This window comes from Scyliorhinus canicula, chromosome 7 (genome assembly GCF_902713615.1).
Source record: "Scyliorhinus canicula chromosome 7, sScyCan1.1, whole genome shotgun sequence".
NCBI classification, from domain to species: domain Eukaryota; kingdom Metazoa; phylum Chordata; class Chondrichthyes; order Carcharhiniformes; family Scyliorhinidae; genus Scyliorhinus; species Scyliorhinus canicula.
The window spans coordinates 195,455,284-195,472,776 of NC_052152.1; the positions used below are offsets into that span (position 1 = coordinate 195,455,284).

A 17,493-nucleotide genomic window follows, 5' to 3' on the forward strand; every position below is an offset into this window, starting at 1 on the left:
GCCCCAGCACCCAGCTGCCGCCCAGACGGTTCCCGGGTTACTGTACTTGCCAGACCCACCCACAGACTCGTGGCGTTTGGAAACCCAGGGAGTGGACAACGGGATGACGGCCGCCTTCCAGCATCTGCAGACGCAGTTGGAGGAGTCCATCCCCGTCCAGGAGCAGGGAGTGGTGCCAGTCATGGCTGCCACCCAGGCCGACACCGCAGGGGTGGCGTCCGCGGTCGAGGCAATGGGTGAAACGGTATCGGCCATGGGTCAGGTTCTGCAAGGCGTGGGGTTTCATGTGCACGCGTCATCTGTGGCCCAGGACAGGGCTGCCCTCTCACAGGCACCCATGTCCCAGAGCCAGCTGGACATTGCCGCTGCGCTCCGAGGTCTGGCCGAGTCTCAGCAGGCCATGGCCCTGTCTCAGCAGGCCATGGCCCCGTCTCAGCAGGCCATGGCCCTGTCTCAGCAGGCCATGGCCCTGTCTCAGCAGGCCATCGCTGAGATCATCGGCCGCCTGGTGCATGTGCTGGATGGCGTAGCGCACTCACAGGTTGAGGTTACACAGTCCCTGACAGGGATGGCGCACTCCCTGAGCTCCATCACTGCGAATGTTCAGACCCAGGTCGATGCCACTGCGGGCCTCCAGGACTGGCAGCGCCAGGTGTCGGTTGTGCCACGGCGCTTGTCTCCGCTCACACCACCGTCCCATAGTGAGGCCCAGGGGCCACCGGGCTCCCCGAGGGAGGAGGAGGTTCTAGGCCCCGTCCCGGTGACTCCAGCAAGGGAGGTCCCGGAACACTCGGACTCCCCACGTTCCGTCCCTGGTGCATCTGGTGGGCAGAGGGCAGATTAGGGTGGCACCACGGCATCCAGCACGCCCGCCGAGCAGCCTGGCCCATCCAAGCCGGGCAGCCCCAGGAAACGCACGCCGACGGGGAGCCAAGTCGCAGGGCAGGGGTCTCAGCAGTCCACCTCCACTCCTGCTGTACCGTCTGGGGAAACACCAAGGCGTAGTGGTACGGCCTGTAAGGCAAAGAGCTTCGACACGTAGTAAGTTGGCACAGGTGCAGGGCACAGCTTAGTTATAGGGGCTCGGGCACTTGTATGTGAATGTCACGATTAAAGTCACTGTTACACCAAACCTAGATGCCTCTGTGCTATGTCCGGTGCCTGAGGGGTCGTGAAGGGGAACAGTGGCATGGGGTCGAAGGTCGGTACAACAGTGAGGCCGGGTGTGTGTGTCCCCCCCAACCCCCCGTCATCCTCGGAACACCGACGCCAGCTACCCTACGTGGCCATGTGGTGGAGTGTCTGTGACACATACAGGGACCACCCAGGTGGAGGGTGTAGCTGTCGCCATGAGTCAGCTCACAGCTCATCGCAGAGCGGGTTGCCATCATTCAACATGGCTCTGATCACTCCCGCTTACACAGTAACTGTGTGAGACCATCCCATTGTGCCGCAGGTGTACGGTGCTGTGAAAGTGGTGGTGTGGGAGCGAGGGATGTCGGATGGTGGGGGGGGGGGGGGTGCTGGGTGGTGTGTTTGGGTGGAAAGGTGGTGCAAGTGCCTTGCTCAGCGATGCCCTCCCCCTAGTTGTTGAAACGTGTGGCGGTCAACGCCTCGCGTGCTCGCTCGCCAAGCCGGTGGCGTCGTGCAGCCTCCTGGCCATATCCAGCCCCCATGTCGTGTCCCCCCCCCCCCCCCCCCCCCCCCCATCCTCCTCCTCCTCCTCATGTACAGATGCGTCGCCCTCATCGGGCTCCCCCTGTGCCTCCTCCACTAGGACATCGTCCCTCTGCTGGGCTATGTTGTGCAGGACGCAGCAGACAACAACTATGCGGCCGGCCCTCTCTGAATGGTACTGGAGGGCCCCTCCAGAGCGATCCAGGCACCTGAAGCGCATCTTCAAGAGGCCAAAGCACCTCTCGTCAACACCCCTGGTTGCTGCATGGGCCTCATTGTAGCGGGTCTCCGCGTTGGTCTGTGGCCTCCTTATAGGCGTCATCAGCCACGACTGCAACGGGTAACCCCTGTCGCCCAGCAACCAGCCCCTCAGCCGGGGGAGGTGTCCCTCGAACATGGCGGGGATGAAAGATTGCGCCAGTATAAAGGCATCATGCACACTGCCGGGGTACTGGGCGCACACGTTCATGATCTCCATGCAGTGGTCGCAGACCACCTGAATGTTCATGGAGTAGGTCCCCTTTCTGTTCATGAACACATCCCTGTTCTCCGATGGTGGACGCGTAGCGACGTGCACCCTATCAATCACCTCCTGGACCATTGGTATCCTGGCCACGGAAGCGAATCCCATTGCCCGGGCACCCTGGTGTGCGCGATCCTCTGGAAACTGGATGTACCAGTCGGCAATGGCATACAGGGCGTCGGTGACTGCTCGGATGCACCGGTGCACCGATGCCTGGGAGATACCGGACAGGTACCCGCTCGGCGCCTGAAACAACCCCATCGTGTAGAAGTTGAGGGCAACCACCACCTTGGCGGCCACTGGGACAGCATGTCCACCCCTGTTCCATGTGGTGCCAGGTGTGTCATGAGGTGGCATATATGTGCGACGGTCTCCCTACTCATCCGGAGTGTCCTCCTACATGCCCTGTCGGGCAGGTCCTCGAAGGACTTGCGGTGACGGTACACTCGAGGCCTCATGGGGCGCCTCTGGCGCCTTGGCACCACCACCTGGTCCTCCTCCTCCCTCTGCCCATTAAGATCGGTATCCTTGTCCTGTGCACCCCCCTCGTTGTGGTCATCGTCCCCCTCCGCCTCCTCCTGCACCTGTCAGGCGGACGGGCCTTCAGCCTGAGCGGGTGGCACGGGGCCCTCTGCAGCCAGTCCCTCTGCTGCAGCCACCACTGCCGCAGCTGCTCTGAGCCGTCTGCTTCAACGCTGCCGAAGGGCCAACTGCTGGGCAGCGGCTCCGGCCGCAAACATCACTGGCTGGTGCCCCAACATTAGGATCTGCAGGAGGGGGGGGGGGGGGGGGGGGGGGGGGGGATACAGCATGTTTAACGATGGCGCATTGACACCTCGACAGCCAGGTGCCATGGAATACATGTGTGCCCCAGTTGGCTGGTGTCACTACAGACACGCAGGCACCCTGACCCCTGCCCACAGTGTCCGTCCACCGCCCAGTTTTGCCCGTCCCTCCTCATTGCGCCACCGTGGGCTGGCCATGCCTTCACGGGGCCTGGCATGCCCTTCCCAGAGATGGTCTCCGTCAGCTGGGGGTTGCAGCACCTGTTTGGGGGGGGGGGGGGGGGGGGGGGGGCTGGCCGCACCCAAAGCCAAGGCGTGTGGCCGCGCGGGATGGGGGCGCCAGTGGCCTTTGCCCATCAGCGTGAACTCAACTTGCAGACGTGGCTTCGCCACTGCCCTGCCATGGCAGACCGGCTGGCATGTCGCTCCCATGGAAAACCCCCCCCCCCCCCCCACCGCTCAGGAACATGGAGGCCCCCTGCCCCGAACCCCCCTCCCCCAAACATGACTGCACCCTGCCCCACCCCTTCCCCGCCCCCTGAACATGGCTGCACCCTTCCCCCCCCGAACATGGCTGCACCCTCCCCCCCCCCCGAACATGGCTGCACCCTCCCTCCCCCCCCCCCCGAACATGGCAGCACCCTTCCCCTTAACCCCTCCCCCCGCCAGCACTGGCAATGGACGGCACAGCGTGCTGTTTCCGAGAACGACGGCCGCTCACCTCCTCACTCCGCATCGTCAGCCAGCACGACTGGCTGACAAATTTATTTAGCAGGGGTGAACGGCGACGGCCAGATCACGCCGTCGGGCCGCTGAATTGCGGGGGGCCCGGAGAATCGCCAAACTTAGCCCCTCGGACGATTCTCTGGGCGGCGCAGACCTCGATGACGCTGTTCTCGCTGGTTGGGAGAATGGCGGAACGGCGTCGCGTAAAAATCCGGCGCGAACAGCGATTCTCCTAAATGGTGAGGCATGGGAGAATCCGCCCCCTACGTATTGAAAAACATAGGAATTAGAAGCAGGAGTAGGCCATTCAGCCCTTCGAGCCTGCTCCGCTAATCAATAAGGTTACGGCTGATTTGTGGTCCCAATTCCATTTTCCTCGCTGACTCTTCCCCGCCGAATAATGGTCGATTCCCTTCCCTTGTCAGAAATCTTTCTAACTCTGCATTGAATAAATATAGTGACTCAGCCTCCACTTTCTGGGAAAGAGAATTCCACAGACCAATAACCTTCTGAGAGAAAATATTTCTCCTCATCTCCATCTTAAAAGGGAACCTTCTCATTGATAAACTGTGTCCCCTAATTCTATTCTCCCCGACAAGAGGCAACACCTCGGGCTGGATTCTCTGGTCACCGAAGCCGAAATCGCATTCGGCGATTGGCCGGAGAATCAAAGTTCCCGACCAAATTGAGGGTGATGGGGCGCGATTCTCCGCAACGGCGGAGAATCGGGAAGGCTGCCGTGGAAGAGGCCGTCACCCACAGCAGCCTCCGCGCCCCCTCCCGGGACCCGATTCTCCCCCCCCCCCCCCCATCGGGGCTAGGAGCGGGGCCCCGGGGGCTTGGCAGCGTGGCCTTGACGACAGTCGTGAAGGCCGCATGCCAAGAATCACGCGCGGCTAGCGCCTGTATGACGTCAGCTGCGCATGCGCAGGTTGGACGGCTCCAACCTGCGCATGCGCGGCTGACGTCATCACGCAGACGGCTCCGACCCGCGCATGCGCGGAGCCGTCGTTTCCCTCAGCCGCCCCGCAAGACGCGGCCGTGGTACTGTCGTGCCAATCGGGCGCTTAGAAGCCCCAAACGGGCTTCTGGCGCCCGTTTCACGACGGTGGCGACCAGGTGTGGTTGCTGCCGTCATAAAAAGGTCGTAAACGGCTGGCCACTCGGCCCATCGGTCTCGGAGAATCGCCGTTCGCCGGGGAAAACGGCGAGCGGCGATTCGTGGAGCGGGGCGAGCGTGGGGAGGGGGGGGGAGAGAATAGCGGGGGGGTCGTAAAAAATGTCGGGAGGCCCTCCCGCTATTCCCCCAGGCGTCGTGGGGAGCGGAGAATCGCGCTTGTTGTATTAATGCTACCAAAACAAAAAACACAACAAACTGCACTACTTCCGTTGTACTGATGCTCAAGAGCTGTATGATTGTGTTGTTCTGCATAAAAAATATTTTTTTTTTGCATAAAAAATATATTGTTTTAAAAGCCCTGTCAAGCCACCTCAGGATCCCATGTTCACGTCCTTCCAAACACTCAATGGTTGTAGGCCAGGGGTGGGCAAACTTTTCCGTGCAAGGGCCACATTCAGAAATTCACAATTCACAAAGGGCCGCATAGTATATTAAGTAAAATAATTACTTCACCCGGTTATGATTCTGGGCGCCTCATATAGAACATAGAACAGTACAGCACAGAACAGGCCCTTCGGCCCTCGACGTTGTGCCGAGCAATGATCACCCTACTCAAGTCAACGTATCCACCCTATACCAGTAAGTAACCCAACAGCCCCCCCCCCCCCCTATTAACCTTAAAAAAAAAAAATTTTAAATTTTTTTTTTTTTTTAATTTTTTTTTTTTTTAATGAGTTGGTGGGCCGCAGAAATACCTTTGGCGGGCCGCATGCGGCCCGCGGGCCGTAGTTTGCCCACCCCTGGTGTAGGCCCAACCTGTTCAACCTTTCTGACTATGGTGTCATCGTCTCCTCACCCTCCTCAGGTTTGAGCCTGCAAGTCTGAAATGCTCCTTCGCTCAACCAGTATTTCCCTGCTGGACAATGATTAGCGAGCGTGTCAAGTTAACTCCCAAAGCTCCTTTGCCTTGGCCCAGATTGCTTCCTCCATGGGCAGTGTTGATGAGGGTATGGTGTATAATAAGACTGAGTCGAAGCTAGATTGGATCAACACAGTCAGTGTTTTCTGTTTAATGTCAGACGAAGGAGGCGGACAAGGATATCATTGAAAACTTGCTGCAGCTTTTTAAAAATATATACCATATCCGTGCCAGTCCTTTACCAGATCCTTTTACAGCAGTGGTCAGTCAGTGTTTACTAACCTGCTTTTGTGTTGCAGTGTACAGTCAAGGCAATGTATGACTACAAGGCACAGCAGGACGATGAACTCTCCTTCTGCAAAAACTGCATCATTCAGAATGTGGTCAAACAAGACGGAGGATGGTAAGCGCATGGCATGCACGCGGAAAGATTCATCTTAACTGCAGGAAGGCCTGAAACCCATTCTCCATCAAGCTGCGTTTCCTTGAGTGCTGGAGGATAGGATGTGATCACATTTAGGTGTTTATGATGGTTAGAGGAGTTGATGAGGTAGATGGTGAGGGAGTCTCGAACAAGAAGTGGGGGGGGGGGGGTACCATCATAACTTTGGAGCTATGCCTTTCATGAGGAAAACAAAAGTCAGGAAGCCTTCCTTCACACGCTTGGTAGAGGACATCTTTCCTCAAAAAGCCATTGAGGTCAGGGGTCAATTGAACAGGTCAAGATTGAGATTGGTAGGTTTGTTTCATATCTAGACACACATTTCTCTCCCCTTTGGGGAATAGTTAGCAGGCTGATTGTCAGCCTGTTGAACCTCGTCATAAGCGCTACTTATAATAATAATAATAATAATCGCTTATTGTCACGAGTAGGCTTCAATGAAGTTACTGTGAAAAGCCCCTTGTCGCCACATTCCGGCGCCCGTTGGGGGAGGCCGGTACGGGAGTGGCCCACTTCATCCCCTTCAATACTTCAATGGCCCACCATCCCCAGGTGGGGCTTGAACCTAGAACTTCTGGCTGAAAGGCGAGGGCACTGCCAACTGGGCCACAAGACCTCCCTCTTTGCCAGGGAAGGGAATGGGTGAATGAGATGAAGGCATAGATCTGCCATGATTTGATTGAATAGTGGAACAGGCTCAAGGGGCAGAATGGCCTACCCCTGCTCCTGTTTGACACCAGCGATTGCTTTAACAGGGAAATGCTCGAAATGCTGATGTGTGGAGAGAGAGAAAAAAATGAGTTGTTTCAGGTTGGTCACCTTTGGTCAGAACTGAGGGGTCATCGACCTGAAATGTTTTACTCTGCTTCTCCCAGCGTGGACATTGCCAGATTTGCTGAATATTGTTTTTTTTTTAGCATTTTCAGTTTTTAGTTCGGGTTTCCATCATCTGCGGTATTTTCTTTTGTATTGTTTTATCCAGCTTTATTTCTGAACTCTGACAGGAAGTAAGCAAGCATCCTCTGGTCTACATCCTGCACATTATCCCGTTAGTAACTTGCATAACGGCGTTTATTTGTTCAACAGGCACCTTCCCTGTGGTTTTTCAAATGCCTCAACAATCGTTGTTCCGTGGCTCTCCCAGGCTCTTACTGTCCAGCACTTTTATTTATTTTTTTTAAGTATTTTTTTATTCAAGTTTTTAACATTTTAACATTTACAAAACATTCCAAACACAAAATGAAATAAACCCAGCACAAACCCCCCTCCCTGGCTACCCGCCCGCCCCCCCCAATCAGCCCCTGCCCAACAGTCAGCGGTAACCAGCTCCGCTAAATACAGAATAAACAAACCCCATCTCATGTGGAACCTCTCATTTGCCCCTCTCAGGGCAAACTTCACCTTCTCTAAATGCAGGAACTCCGTTAGATCCCCCAGCCACGCCAAGACACAGGTTGGAGAAGCTGACCTCTACCCCAACAGAACCCGCCTACGAGCGATCAGTGTCCGAAGACCATAATGTGGAGATGCCGGCGTTGGACTGGGGTGAGCACAGTATGAAGTCTTTCAACACCAGGTTAAAGTCCAACAGGTTTGTTTCGAATCACTAGCTTTGGGAGCGCAGCCTCTTCCTCAGGTGAATTCACCTGATGAAGGAGCTGTGCTCGGAAAGCTGGTGATTCAAAACAACCCTGTTGGACTTTAGCCTGGTGTTGTAAGACTTCTTACTAAGACCATGAGACAGAGGAGCAGAATTAGGCCACTCGGGCCATCGAGTCTGCTCCGCCATTCAATCGTGGCTGGACAATAAAAGGAAGATTTTTTTTATTAAAAATATTTTTACAGCAGGGTGAAATGAAAGGAAATCACCTCGTCTCGAGATTGCCGACTGTGATTAAATGATTTTCTGGAGGTTTCATCACATGATTTGCCTCCAAGCTCCAGCCATATTGGCGAGGATTGTGAGGGATTCCCGCTATCGGGCGGCCATTTTGATCGGGCGGCCTGATGGCGACGTCCCCCCTACCCCACCCCCCCCACCCCTCCAGAGACCACCTAAATAAAGACTCACCCTCAGACACCCACTAAATAAAGAGCCCCCACCCTCACCAGAGACACCCTAAATAAAGGGGACCCACCCAGAGACCCGCTAAATAAAGAGACCCCCCCCCCAGAAAAGAGACTATTGTCCAGTGGCCTCACGGAAAAGAGAGCCCCGTCAGGAATGCTGTCAATTTCCAGCTGGCCACTTCAAAATCATTCCAGCGTGAAGGGGGCTGATTGTTTGGGGGGGGTGGGGGAAGGTTCTGATGGGGCGGATGAGGGGGGGGGCCCTTTGGATTAATTTAGCCCACCGTGAGGTGCCCCATGTCAGGGCCACGTTTGTCCATACCTGTAGTAATTCTCGCCCATGTGATTCCTGGCCCTGAGGACCGGAGAATCATGCGGGCCCGGAGAATATGGTGCCCGGTCTGCGGGCACGAACATCTATCCCGAGGCCAGCGAGGGGCCCAGCGCATCGGAAACGGGTCGGCACCTGACACCGATTGTGTTTGCTTCACCAGGGCGGGATTCTCCGCTTCACCGGGAACTCCGCCATCGGGGGGGGGGCGGGGCGGAGAACTTCGCCCACTGTAATCTGGTTGATGCTTATGTCTAATCCTACAACCCTCCGAGATCTCTGCACTCCCCCAATTCTGTCCTCTTGTGCATCCACGGTTCAGAATGCCATTGATGGCCCCGGCCTTCAGCTGCCTGGGTCCTAAACACTGGAATTTCCCCCTCGCCTCTTAACTTCCCTGGCTCCCCCTCTGAGACACTCCTTAAAACCCATATCTTTGATCAAACCTTTGGTCACCGTCTGCTCCGCACCAAATTTAGTTTGGAAACACGAGTATGAAGCAACCTTGCAGCATCTTACCACGTTAGGTGTGCTGTACAAACGCAAACTTTTTGCTTTGTGATAGATTTATCCTGAGACATGCCATTACCTTGAGAGGAAAGGTCATTGAGCCAAGCGTTCCTCCCGTGACGTCATGCAAACCATTGTTGGGGGAGTTAGGATGCACCCGGATTACTTTACCATTGCTGACCAGCAAAGAGAGTGAAAGTGAGCGTCTGGGAGAGTTGGGGAATAATTGGAGGAAGAAGGCAGATAAAGAGCTTACGTTTTTCACACCTTTATATCGAAAGTTTCTCACCTGGAATGAATTATTTTGACATGTAACCATTATTATGTGAGTCAATGCACCGGCTGTTTGGGACCTAGGACATCGGCGGCGGCAGCAATGCTAATTGAGTGACTATTCTCCAGTTTATATCATATTCCTAAACATCGCACCGCCCACTTGCCTAGTTTGATGCGGCTACTGTTGTCTCTCTGCTCTGTACATTGACCTCTTTCCCACATATTTTCCAGGTGGAAAGGAGACTATGGAGGGAAACGACAGTTCTGGTTCCCTGCCAACTATGTGGAGGAGATAATGAGCCCAACTACTTCAGAACCAGAGAGATTGGTGAGACACTTTAATCCAGCTTGACACAAGATCGTGTCCCCTGAAGCACAGCAATATGATAGTTCCATTGCTATTGCTAATTGCATTCCAAGCAAAATGGTAACAAGCTGTCTCTATGGGGTTCACATCAGATTTGATGCTAACCTCCTAACTGGAGTCAATGGGAATCAGGGGGCAAACTCTCCACTGGTTGGAGTCATACCTGGCACAAAGGAAGATGGTTGTGGTGGTTGGAGGTCAATCATCTCAGCTCCAGGACATCACTGCAGGAGTTCCCTTCCAACATATGTCAGAAGTGGGGATGTTTGCAGATGACTGCACAATGTTCAGCACCATTCGCGACTGCTCAGATAATGAAGCAGTCCATGTCCAAATGCAGCAAGACCTGGACAATGTCCAGGCTTGGGCTGACAAGTGGAAAGTTACATTTGCACCACACAAGTGCCAGGTAACGACCATCTCCTACAAGCAAGGATCTAACCATCGCCCCTTGACATTCAATGGCATTACCATTGTTGAATCCCCCCACAATCAATATCCTGGGGGGTTGCCATTGATCGGAAACTGAATGGGTCTAGCCATATTAATACTGTGGCTACCAGGGCAGGTCAAAGGCCAGGAATCCTACAGCGAGTAACGCGCCTCCTGACCCTCCCCCCGCAAAGCCTGTCCATCATCTACAAGGTAGTGTAATGGAATACTGTCCACTTGCCTCAGTTAATGCAGCTCCAACAACACTTGAGAAGCTCGACACCATCCAAGACAAAGCAGCCCGCTTGATTGCTCCCCCTTCCACAAACCATCCACTGCCGACGAACTGTGGCAGCTGTGCGTACCATCTACAAGATGCACTGCAGTAACTCACCAAAGCTCCTTAGACAGCAGCTTCCAAACCCACGGCCACTACCATCTGGAAGCACAAGAGCAGCAGATACCTGGAAATCCCACCACCTGGAGGTTCCCTTCAAGTCACTCACCACCCTGACTTGGAAATATATCGGCGTTCCTTCTCTGTCGCTGGGGCAAAATCCTGAAACTCCCTCACTAACAGCACGGTCGGTGTACCTACACCTCAGGGACTGCAGCGGTCCAAGAAGGCAACGCGCCACCACCTTCTGAAGGGCAACTAGGGATGGGCAATAAATGCTGTGCCTAGCCAGCGACGTCCACAAATTAATTAGTTTGAAAATGGGCTTCTTGTATTTGTGTGCAAGGTAGAAATTTTAGTGCATGTAAAGGAAAACTTGTAATTGTGCAGCACTTTGCACAGCCCCAGGATGTCCCAAAACACTTTACAGCCAGCGAGGTACTTTTATGAAGTATAGTTTTTATTGTTATGAAGGAAATGTGGTAGCCAAGCAAACAAGCTCCGAAAAGCAGAAACGTGAGATAATCTTTTTACCAGTGGTGGTGGGGTAGAACTATTGACCAGGACACCAAGCACTAAACTCCTCTGATTTAATTTTTGTTGAGTGTGTTGATTTGTTGGAGTGCACAGTAAATTATAATTATTTTGCACAGCCACACACACACACGGAAAGTTAAAGGGGCCAACTGTGCAGGAGCATCCAAGTTGTTGCGCAGTTGGGAGGCTAGACAGGGCCTCAGTTTGACATCTAAAAGGCAGTTTCTCTGATAAGGCAGCACTCCCTTAGTACTACACTGGTGTGTTACCCTAGATCTTTGTGCTGAGGTCTCTGGAGAGTTCATGACGCTGACGACCCGGGTTCGATCCCGGGTCACTGTCTGTGCGGAGATTGCACATTCACCTCGTGTCTGCTTGGGTCTCACCCCCACAACCCAAAGATGTGCAGGGTAGGTAGATTGGGCACGCTAAATTAGCCCCTTCATTGGAAAATAAATAATTGGGTCCTCTAAATTTATTTTTAAAAAGTCCCTGAAGAGAGACTTGAACCGCCAAACTTCTGATTGATGATACAAAAGTTTTACCAGCTAAGCTTCAGGAGGCAGGGCTGGGGACAGAGGCAGGTAAGGGAAGGTAGTGTGTGAGAAATGGAGGAAACGGAGATATCAGCATGGCGGCAGGATGACACAGTGGTTAGCACCGCTGTCTCACGGTGCCAGGGACGCGGGTGACATTATGTGTGGAGTTTGCATTGAAACCCCATGCCAGTGGGAAACCTGCAGGCGAGCGTGCGCTCCCAGCGGGACCAGAGAATTCCACTGCCAGCCAACAGCCGGAGAATTCCAGCCTAATGTTTACCAGTACAAACATTAATCCCTTAAAGTGACTTGTTTTCCTTACAACCAGTACTGGAATTTTAAAATCACCTGTTTAAATGTAGTACGGAGTTCTTTTAATCCTTCGTGACACATTAATTCTTCTTTTTCCTGTTTTGAAATTAATTTCTGCTCCTTCTCCGAGGAATGTTGTCTCCTTCTCTCTCTCTCTCTCTCTCTCTTGTCTGTCTGGTTCAGAGGCCTGCCGAGCTGTCTGGGCTCAGACCCTGGCCTTTCCTGACCACTTCCTGTAGCTGAGCTCTGCAAAAATATTTCTGATTAATTGGGAGAATTTTGTTCACATTCATCAAGGCATATTTGATATTTTGAGCTTGTACAGATTAGTTTACTGGCCTGGTATTTAATCTCCCTTTTATTCCCCTCTACTTGCAGCCGCTTAGTGAAAACAGCCCTCTCGGAAATTTACTGCGAGGATTACTGGATGTACCTTCCTGTCAGATTGGTGAGTCGTGCCAAACGTTTTGGGAAAACTTCTCTCGTCTCCTTCAGCCGCTGTCGGTAACCCTAATTGGGATCTATCCGAGGGGTCGCTTTGTAGCTGTAATGAGAAATGGGTCTGCTGCCTTAGTAGATGTCTGCAGAACTCGAGTGGAGGTCGAGCACTTTCTCAGACGGCTGGGGGAAGACCATGTAAATCCAAATGGGAAAGACTTGCATTTATATTGCACCTTTCATCACCTCGGCGTATGCAAATCACTTTTCAGTCGATTGCGTTACTTTTGCAGTGTGGCCACTTGTAGTTTAGGAGGCGTGGCGGCCAATTTGCGCACTGCAAGATTCCACAAGCCTAGGTTATTGAATGAAGTGTAGTATAAAAGAGTGCTGGAAAGGAGTCACCACACCATAAGATTAAACCCAAAATAAGGGCACTTATAGGTGGCACAGGCTGGCAGGGCAAGGTTACAGTTAGAAGGCTCTGAGCCATCTGCTTCCATGAAAGGCAGTGGAGATTGTCATAATACACACCAGTATATCATGGTGCAGACACACACACTGATAGACATACAGTAGGACCAATCAACATGCATAACACCGCAGCCAATCACCAGTTAGAGCACACTCACTGTAAAGACTGAGGGCATCAGTTTTCCCGTTCATTCGGGATGCAGCCTTTCAGAAGTACAGAGCTTACAGCACAGATCCTCACCACGTGCTGAGTGATTCGACTGGTTAGGACAGGCACAGGTCTTTAGTTAATCTAACATTGTGTAACCCACAGTAATAGTATGTTCAGCAGTTTATAGTTTAATAAAATTGTGTTGTACTATTTTAAGTGTTGGCGGCCTGTACGTGTTCCACGGATCCAGAGCACCCAACACATCATGGGGCAGCACGGTAGCATGGTGGTGAGCATAAATGCTTCACAGCTCCAGGGTCCCAGGTTCAATTCCCGGCTGGGTCACTGTCTGTGCGGAGTCTGCACGTCCTCCCCGTGTGTGCGTGGGTTTCCTCCGGGTGCACCGGTTTCCTCCCACAGTCCAAAGATGTGCGGGTTAGGTGGATTGGCCATGCTAAATTGCCCGTAGTGTCCTAAAAGTAAGGTTAATTGGGGGGGGGGGGTGGATACGTTAGGCTTGAGTAGGGTGATCATTGCTCGGCACAACATCGAGGGCCGAAGGGCCTGTTCTGTGCTGTACTGTTCTATGTTCTAAATCTAAACATCAGAGATGGTTACATCTGTTTGGCTGATTTTATACATATGGCAGCAGAGCACGAGCAGCATTGGCAAGGAACCGCAGCATTGGCAAGGAACCACCTATTCAGCCTCTGCGCTAAGTGGTTGCCCAACACCCAGAGGTAAAAGGACAGTCCTTGACGATGTTACTGACTTTGTGTCAAGAAGCTTTGTGCTCCCTTCAATCCAGTTGTCGCTATATATTCACCATCGTGCAGGAGCTTTTCCAGCCCAGGATATTTGCAGCTCTCAGTTTTAAAGCTCAAGAGTCTTTGGAACAAGAGTTAGAACATTTAGTCGATCAGCATCTTCATTTGGCGCTTGATTTTGATCAAAGTCGCAAGTGACATGTCATGTGATTGTTGTAATGATATGTAGACAGACATGTAACTAAAGTGTTAATTACAACACCTAGCTGTAACACTAGAGGGCATTACAAGAGGGCATTATTACTATATAATAAGAGCTCCCAGAGGCTCTCCCTCTCTCTCCAGCAGGAGTTATCAGCCGGAGTTAGCAGAGAACAAGAGTAGCAGAGAGGATCTCAGCCAGACACCACGTGTAGCTTAGCTAGTTTGTACAGTTAGTTATCCTTACTTTATTGCTAGAGTTAGTTCAGTAGAGGGTCAAACTCATTTATTAGTTTTATTGTTACTTAATAAATTCTTTCAGTTTACTTTGAAGACTCGAGTGTTCTTCAACATCATCTACAGTTAGTAACGATATATATTACTTAAACGCAGTAATATAACATGCTACCAGGAGTAGCAATATAATATAACAACTGTGCCAACAGTAAACTGACCCATCTCTTCCTTTTCAACTGGTCTGTGACTTTTGACACACTTTTTTAAAAATATAAATTTAGAGCACCCAATTCATCTTTTTCCAATTAAGGGGCAATTTAGCATGGCCAATCCACCTAGCTTGCTCATTTTTGGGTTATGGAGGCGAAACCCACCCAGACATGGGGAGAATGTGCAAAGTCCACACTGACAGTGACCCAGGGCCGGGATTTGAATCCGGGTCCTCAGCGCCGCAGTCCCAGTGCTAACCACTGCGTCGCATGCCGCCCCCTTCACTGGGAGAGTTGATGTTAGCTCTCTTCTCACATACCCAGTGTCCCAGCTGTCCCCTATTTAAATGGTCAGGAAAGTGGAGTTGAGGTAGAAGACCAACATTGATTGTATTGAATGGCGGAGCAAGCTTGTGGGACCATGGAGTCTGCTCCTATAGTTTTATGTATTTATGTTTTATTACATATAAAGGGGCTTTTACCTCAAGGCTGTTGTTCTGAATGCTAAGGCAAGCTCCTGTACCAGTGGAAACTGCCTTAACTCACGGCGTATAAATCGACTCGGCGTTGAAAATAGCCCCATTTTTCTGGCCCTCAAAATGATGCTTTTGTATATCCTTGATTGTAAAATCCAGCCCCTTTTAACCATATTCTATGTTCACATTAGGAGTGACCCTCAACTTCTCACCCCATAAATGAATGTTTTACTTACCTGTACCTTATAGCTGGACCAAGCAGGTGATACAGGATGTTTTGTGAAGATGGACTGGACCTTAAGAAATGCACACGCAGAACAGACCCTGTGTGGCAAACAGCAAATATGGTGACCACTCACACTCATTTTGATGGTTCACAAAGGGGCAGCACGGTGGCGCAGTGGTTAGCACTGCTTCCTCATGGTGCTGAGGTCCCAGGTTCGATCCCGGCCCTGGGTCACTGTCCGTGTGGAGTTTGCACATTCTCCCCGTGTTTGCATGGGTTTCGCCCCTACAACCCAAAGATGTGCAGGGTATGTGGATTGGCCACGCTAAATTGCCGCTTAATTGGAAAAAATGAATTGGTTACTCTAACTTTCTAAGAAAAAAAAATGTTGGCGGTTCACGTTTATTCATAGAATCCCGAGGTGATTCCTTAGCACGCAGAAGGAGGCCGTGCGGCCCATCGAGTCTGCACAGACCCTCTGAAGGAGCACCCTACCCATGCGCCCATCCTATCCCCGCAACCCTACCTAACCTCCACATCCCTGGATGCTAAGGGGCAATTTAGCATGGCCAATCCACCTAACCTGCACGTCTTTGAACTGTGGGAGGAAACCGGAGCACCCGGAGGAAACCCACGCAGACATGGGGAGAAAGTGCAAACTCCAAACATAGTCACCCAAGGCCGGAATCGAATCCGGGTTCCTGGCGCCGTGAAGCAGCAGTGCTAAACACTGTGCCACCGTGCCGCCCCTAAGTCCAGGTGCAAGTCAACCCCAGTTTTTGAAGGGGATTCTTCAAACCTTCAACGGTCGACTTGTACCCAACGTGGACGGTAGGTTGTTTTTGTTCATTGCAGAATTGATGCCGGGTAGTGAGATTTATTTCTTTTCAGTTGATTTCTTGTGGACATGGCATTTTGGAGTGAAGCCACTCCATTAGATGAGCAGCTCGATATTCGATTCACTCCTTTTATCTCGTTGCAGCCGTGCACCCAGATGGGAAAGGCAGTCGTCCATATGTTTTTAAAATAAATGCGGGCTCGTTCAACCGCTCGGGTGAAACAATGGACCTAGCAGCAGAAACGATGGAAGATCTGAATGACTGGGTGACCAAGATTCGCGAAGCAGCACAGACGGCAGATGCCAGGGTAAGTTCACATACTTCACGAAAACAGCCTACATTTTGGTTTCCTTTGCCCCACTTTAGGTACTCGTTACTTGACTTTTATCGGGTTTTTTTTAGCCTTGCATTTGATAACTGAGATTTCATGTTTGGACTTGGTTTTTCCCGTTCTGGGCTGACGTGATGATTTCAGTGGATGTGAAGACAGTAGGTTTCATGGACGGGATTCTCTGATCCAACCGCGTTTCACGAAGGCATCAACATGGCCTCAGGAGCAGCGATTCTGACCCTACAAGGGGGCCAGTGTAGCCATCTCAGATAGCAACCTGCAAAGGGCCATGGGAATTCTGGCCAACCCAAGACTCAGACAGACTCAGAGCTTGTGTGTGTATTTGTAACCCAGATAGCTAGACGCTATCGAAACCCCCGCTCATTTTCATTCTAATGGTCCATTTCCCCAGAACAAAAGGACTGTACTCAGGTAACCAATACAGACTAATCGGCGCCACTCCCTTTTGCGAAGAAAGCCCAAACAGCCATGGTCAATGACCGCTCAGGACACGCCCAGCCATCAAGGCACCCACCCCTTTATTGGCCAAAATCAAAGGCAGTGCTCGAGGTCTGCCAGAGTATTGGGTCCAAGTTAAGGACCATCCCAAAGAGCACGAAATCCCAGAGAGATAAGAGACACAGACATGCGCTCGGTCTCTCTTGGATCCGGCCTATGCCAACCCAAGTGCAGCATAACAACCAGACAGACAAGTTCAAGACCAACGATCGCTACCAGACGGATGAGCCCAGCAGAAACCGAGCCACTTCTTCCACCCAGCAAAGGCCTTGTCCATCTGCATAGAGCCGGTTCCCTGAAGTTAAGTATAGGACACTGTCTGTGTGGAGTTTGCACATTCTCCCCGTGTCTGCGTGGGTTTCGCCCCCACAACCCAAAAATGTGCGGAGTAGGTGGATTGGCCACGCTAAATTGCCCCTTAATTGGAAAAAATAATTGGGTAATCTAAATTTTAAAAAAAAGTATAGGTTATTGTAGTAGTTAGGTGTAGTTTAACTTGTAGTGTTTTATGTTGCATGTCGAAGTAATCCTTGTGTGTAAGTAAACTATCTTTGAACTTGAACTGACTAACTGGTTGTTTGGTCTTTGATCGATATCCGGTAAAGCCTTGTGGTGGTATAATTTGATACCTGGCGACTCTAAAGTGCATCATTATTAATTGG

The 17,493-nt window shown here is 51.8% G+C and overlaps 1 protein-coding gene across 1 annotated transcript in view; it reads left to right on the forward strand.

The window, feature by feature from the left end:
• Positions 1–17,493, forward strand: part of plcg1 (phospholipase C, gamma 1) — a 163,162-nt gene that overhangs the window by 121,852 nt on the left and 23,817 nt on the right. The window contains exons 21-24 of the mRNA XM_038803589.1: positions 6,050–6,153; positions 9,611–9,707; positions 12,342–12,411; positions 16,125–16,288. Coding sequence (XP_038659517.1) covers positions 6,050–6,153; positions 9,611–9,707; positions 12,342–12,411; positions 16,125–16,288 — 435 coding nt within the window. The remainder of the gene's footprint in view (positions 1–6,049; positions 6,154–9,610; positions 9,708–12,341; positions 12,412–16,124; positions 16,289–17,493) is intronic.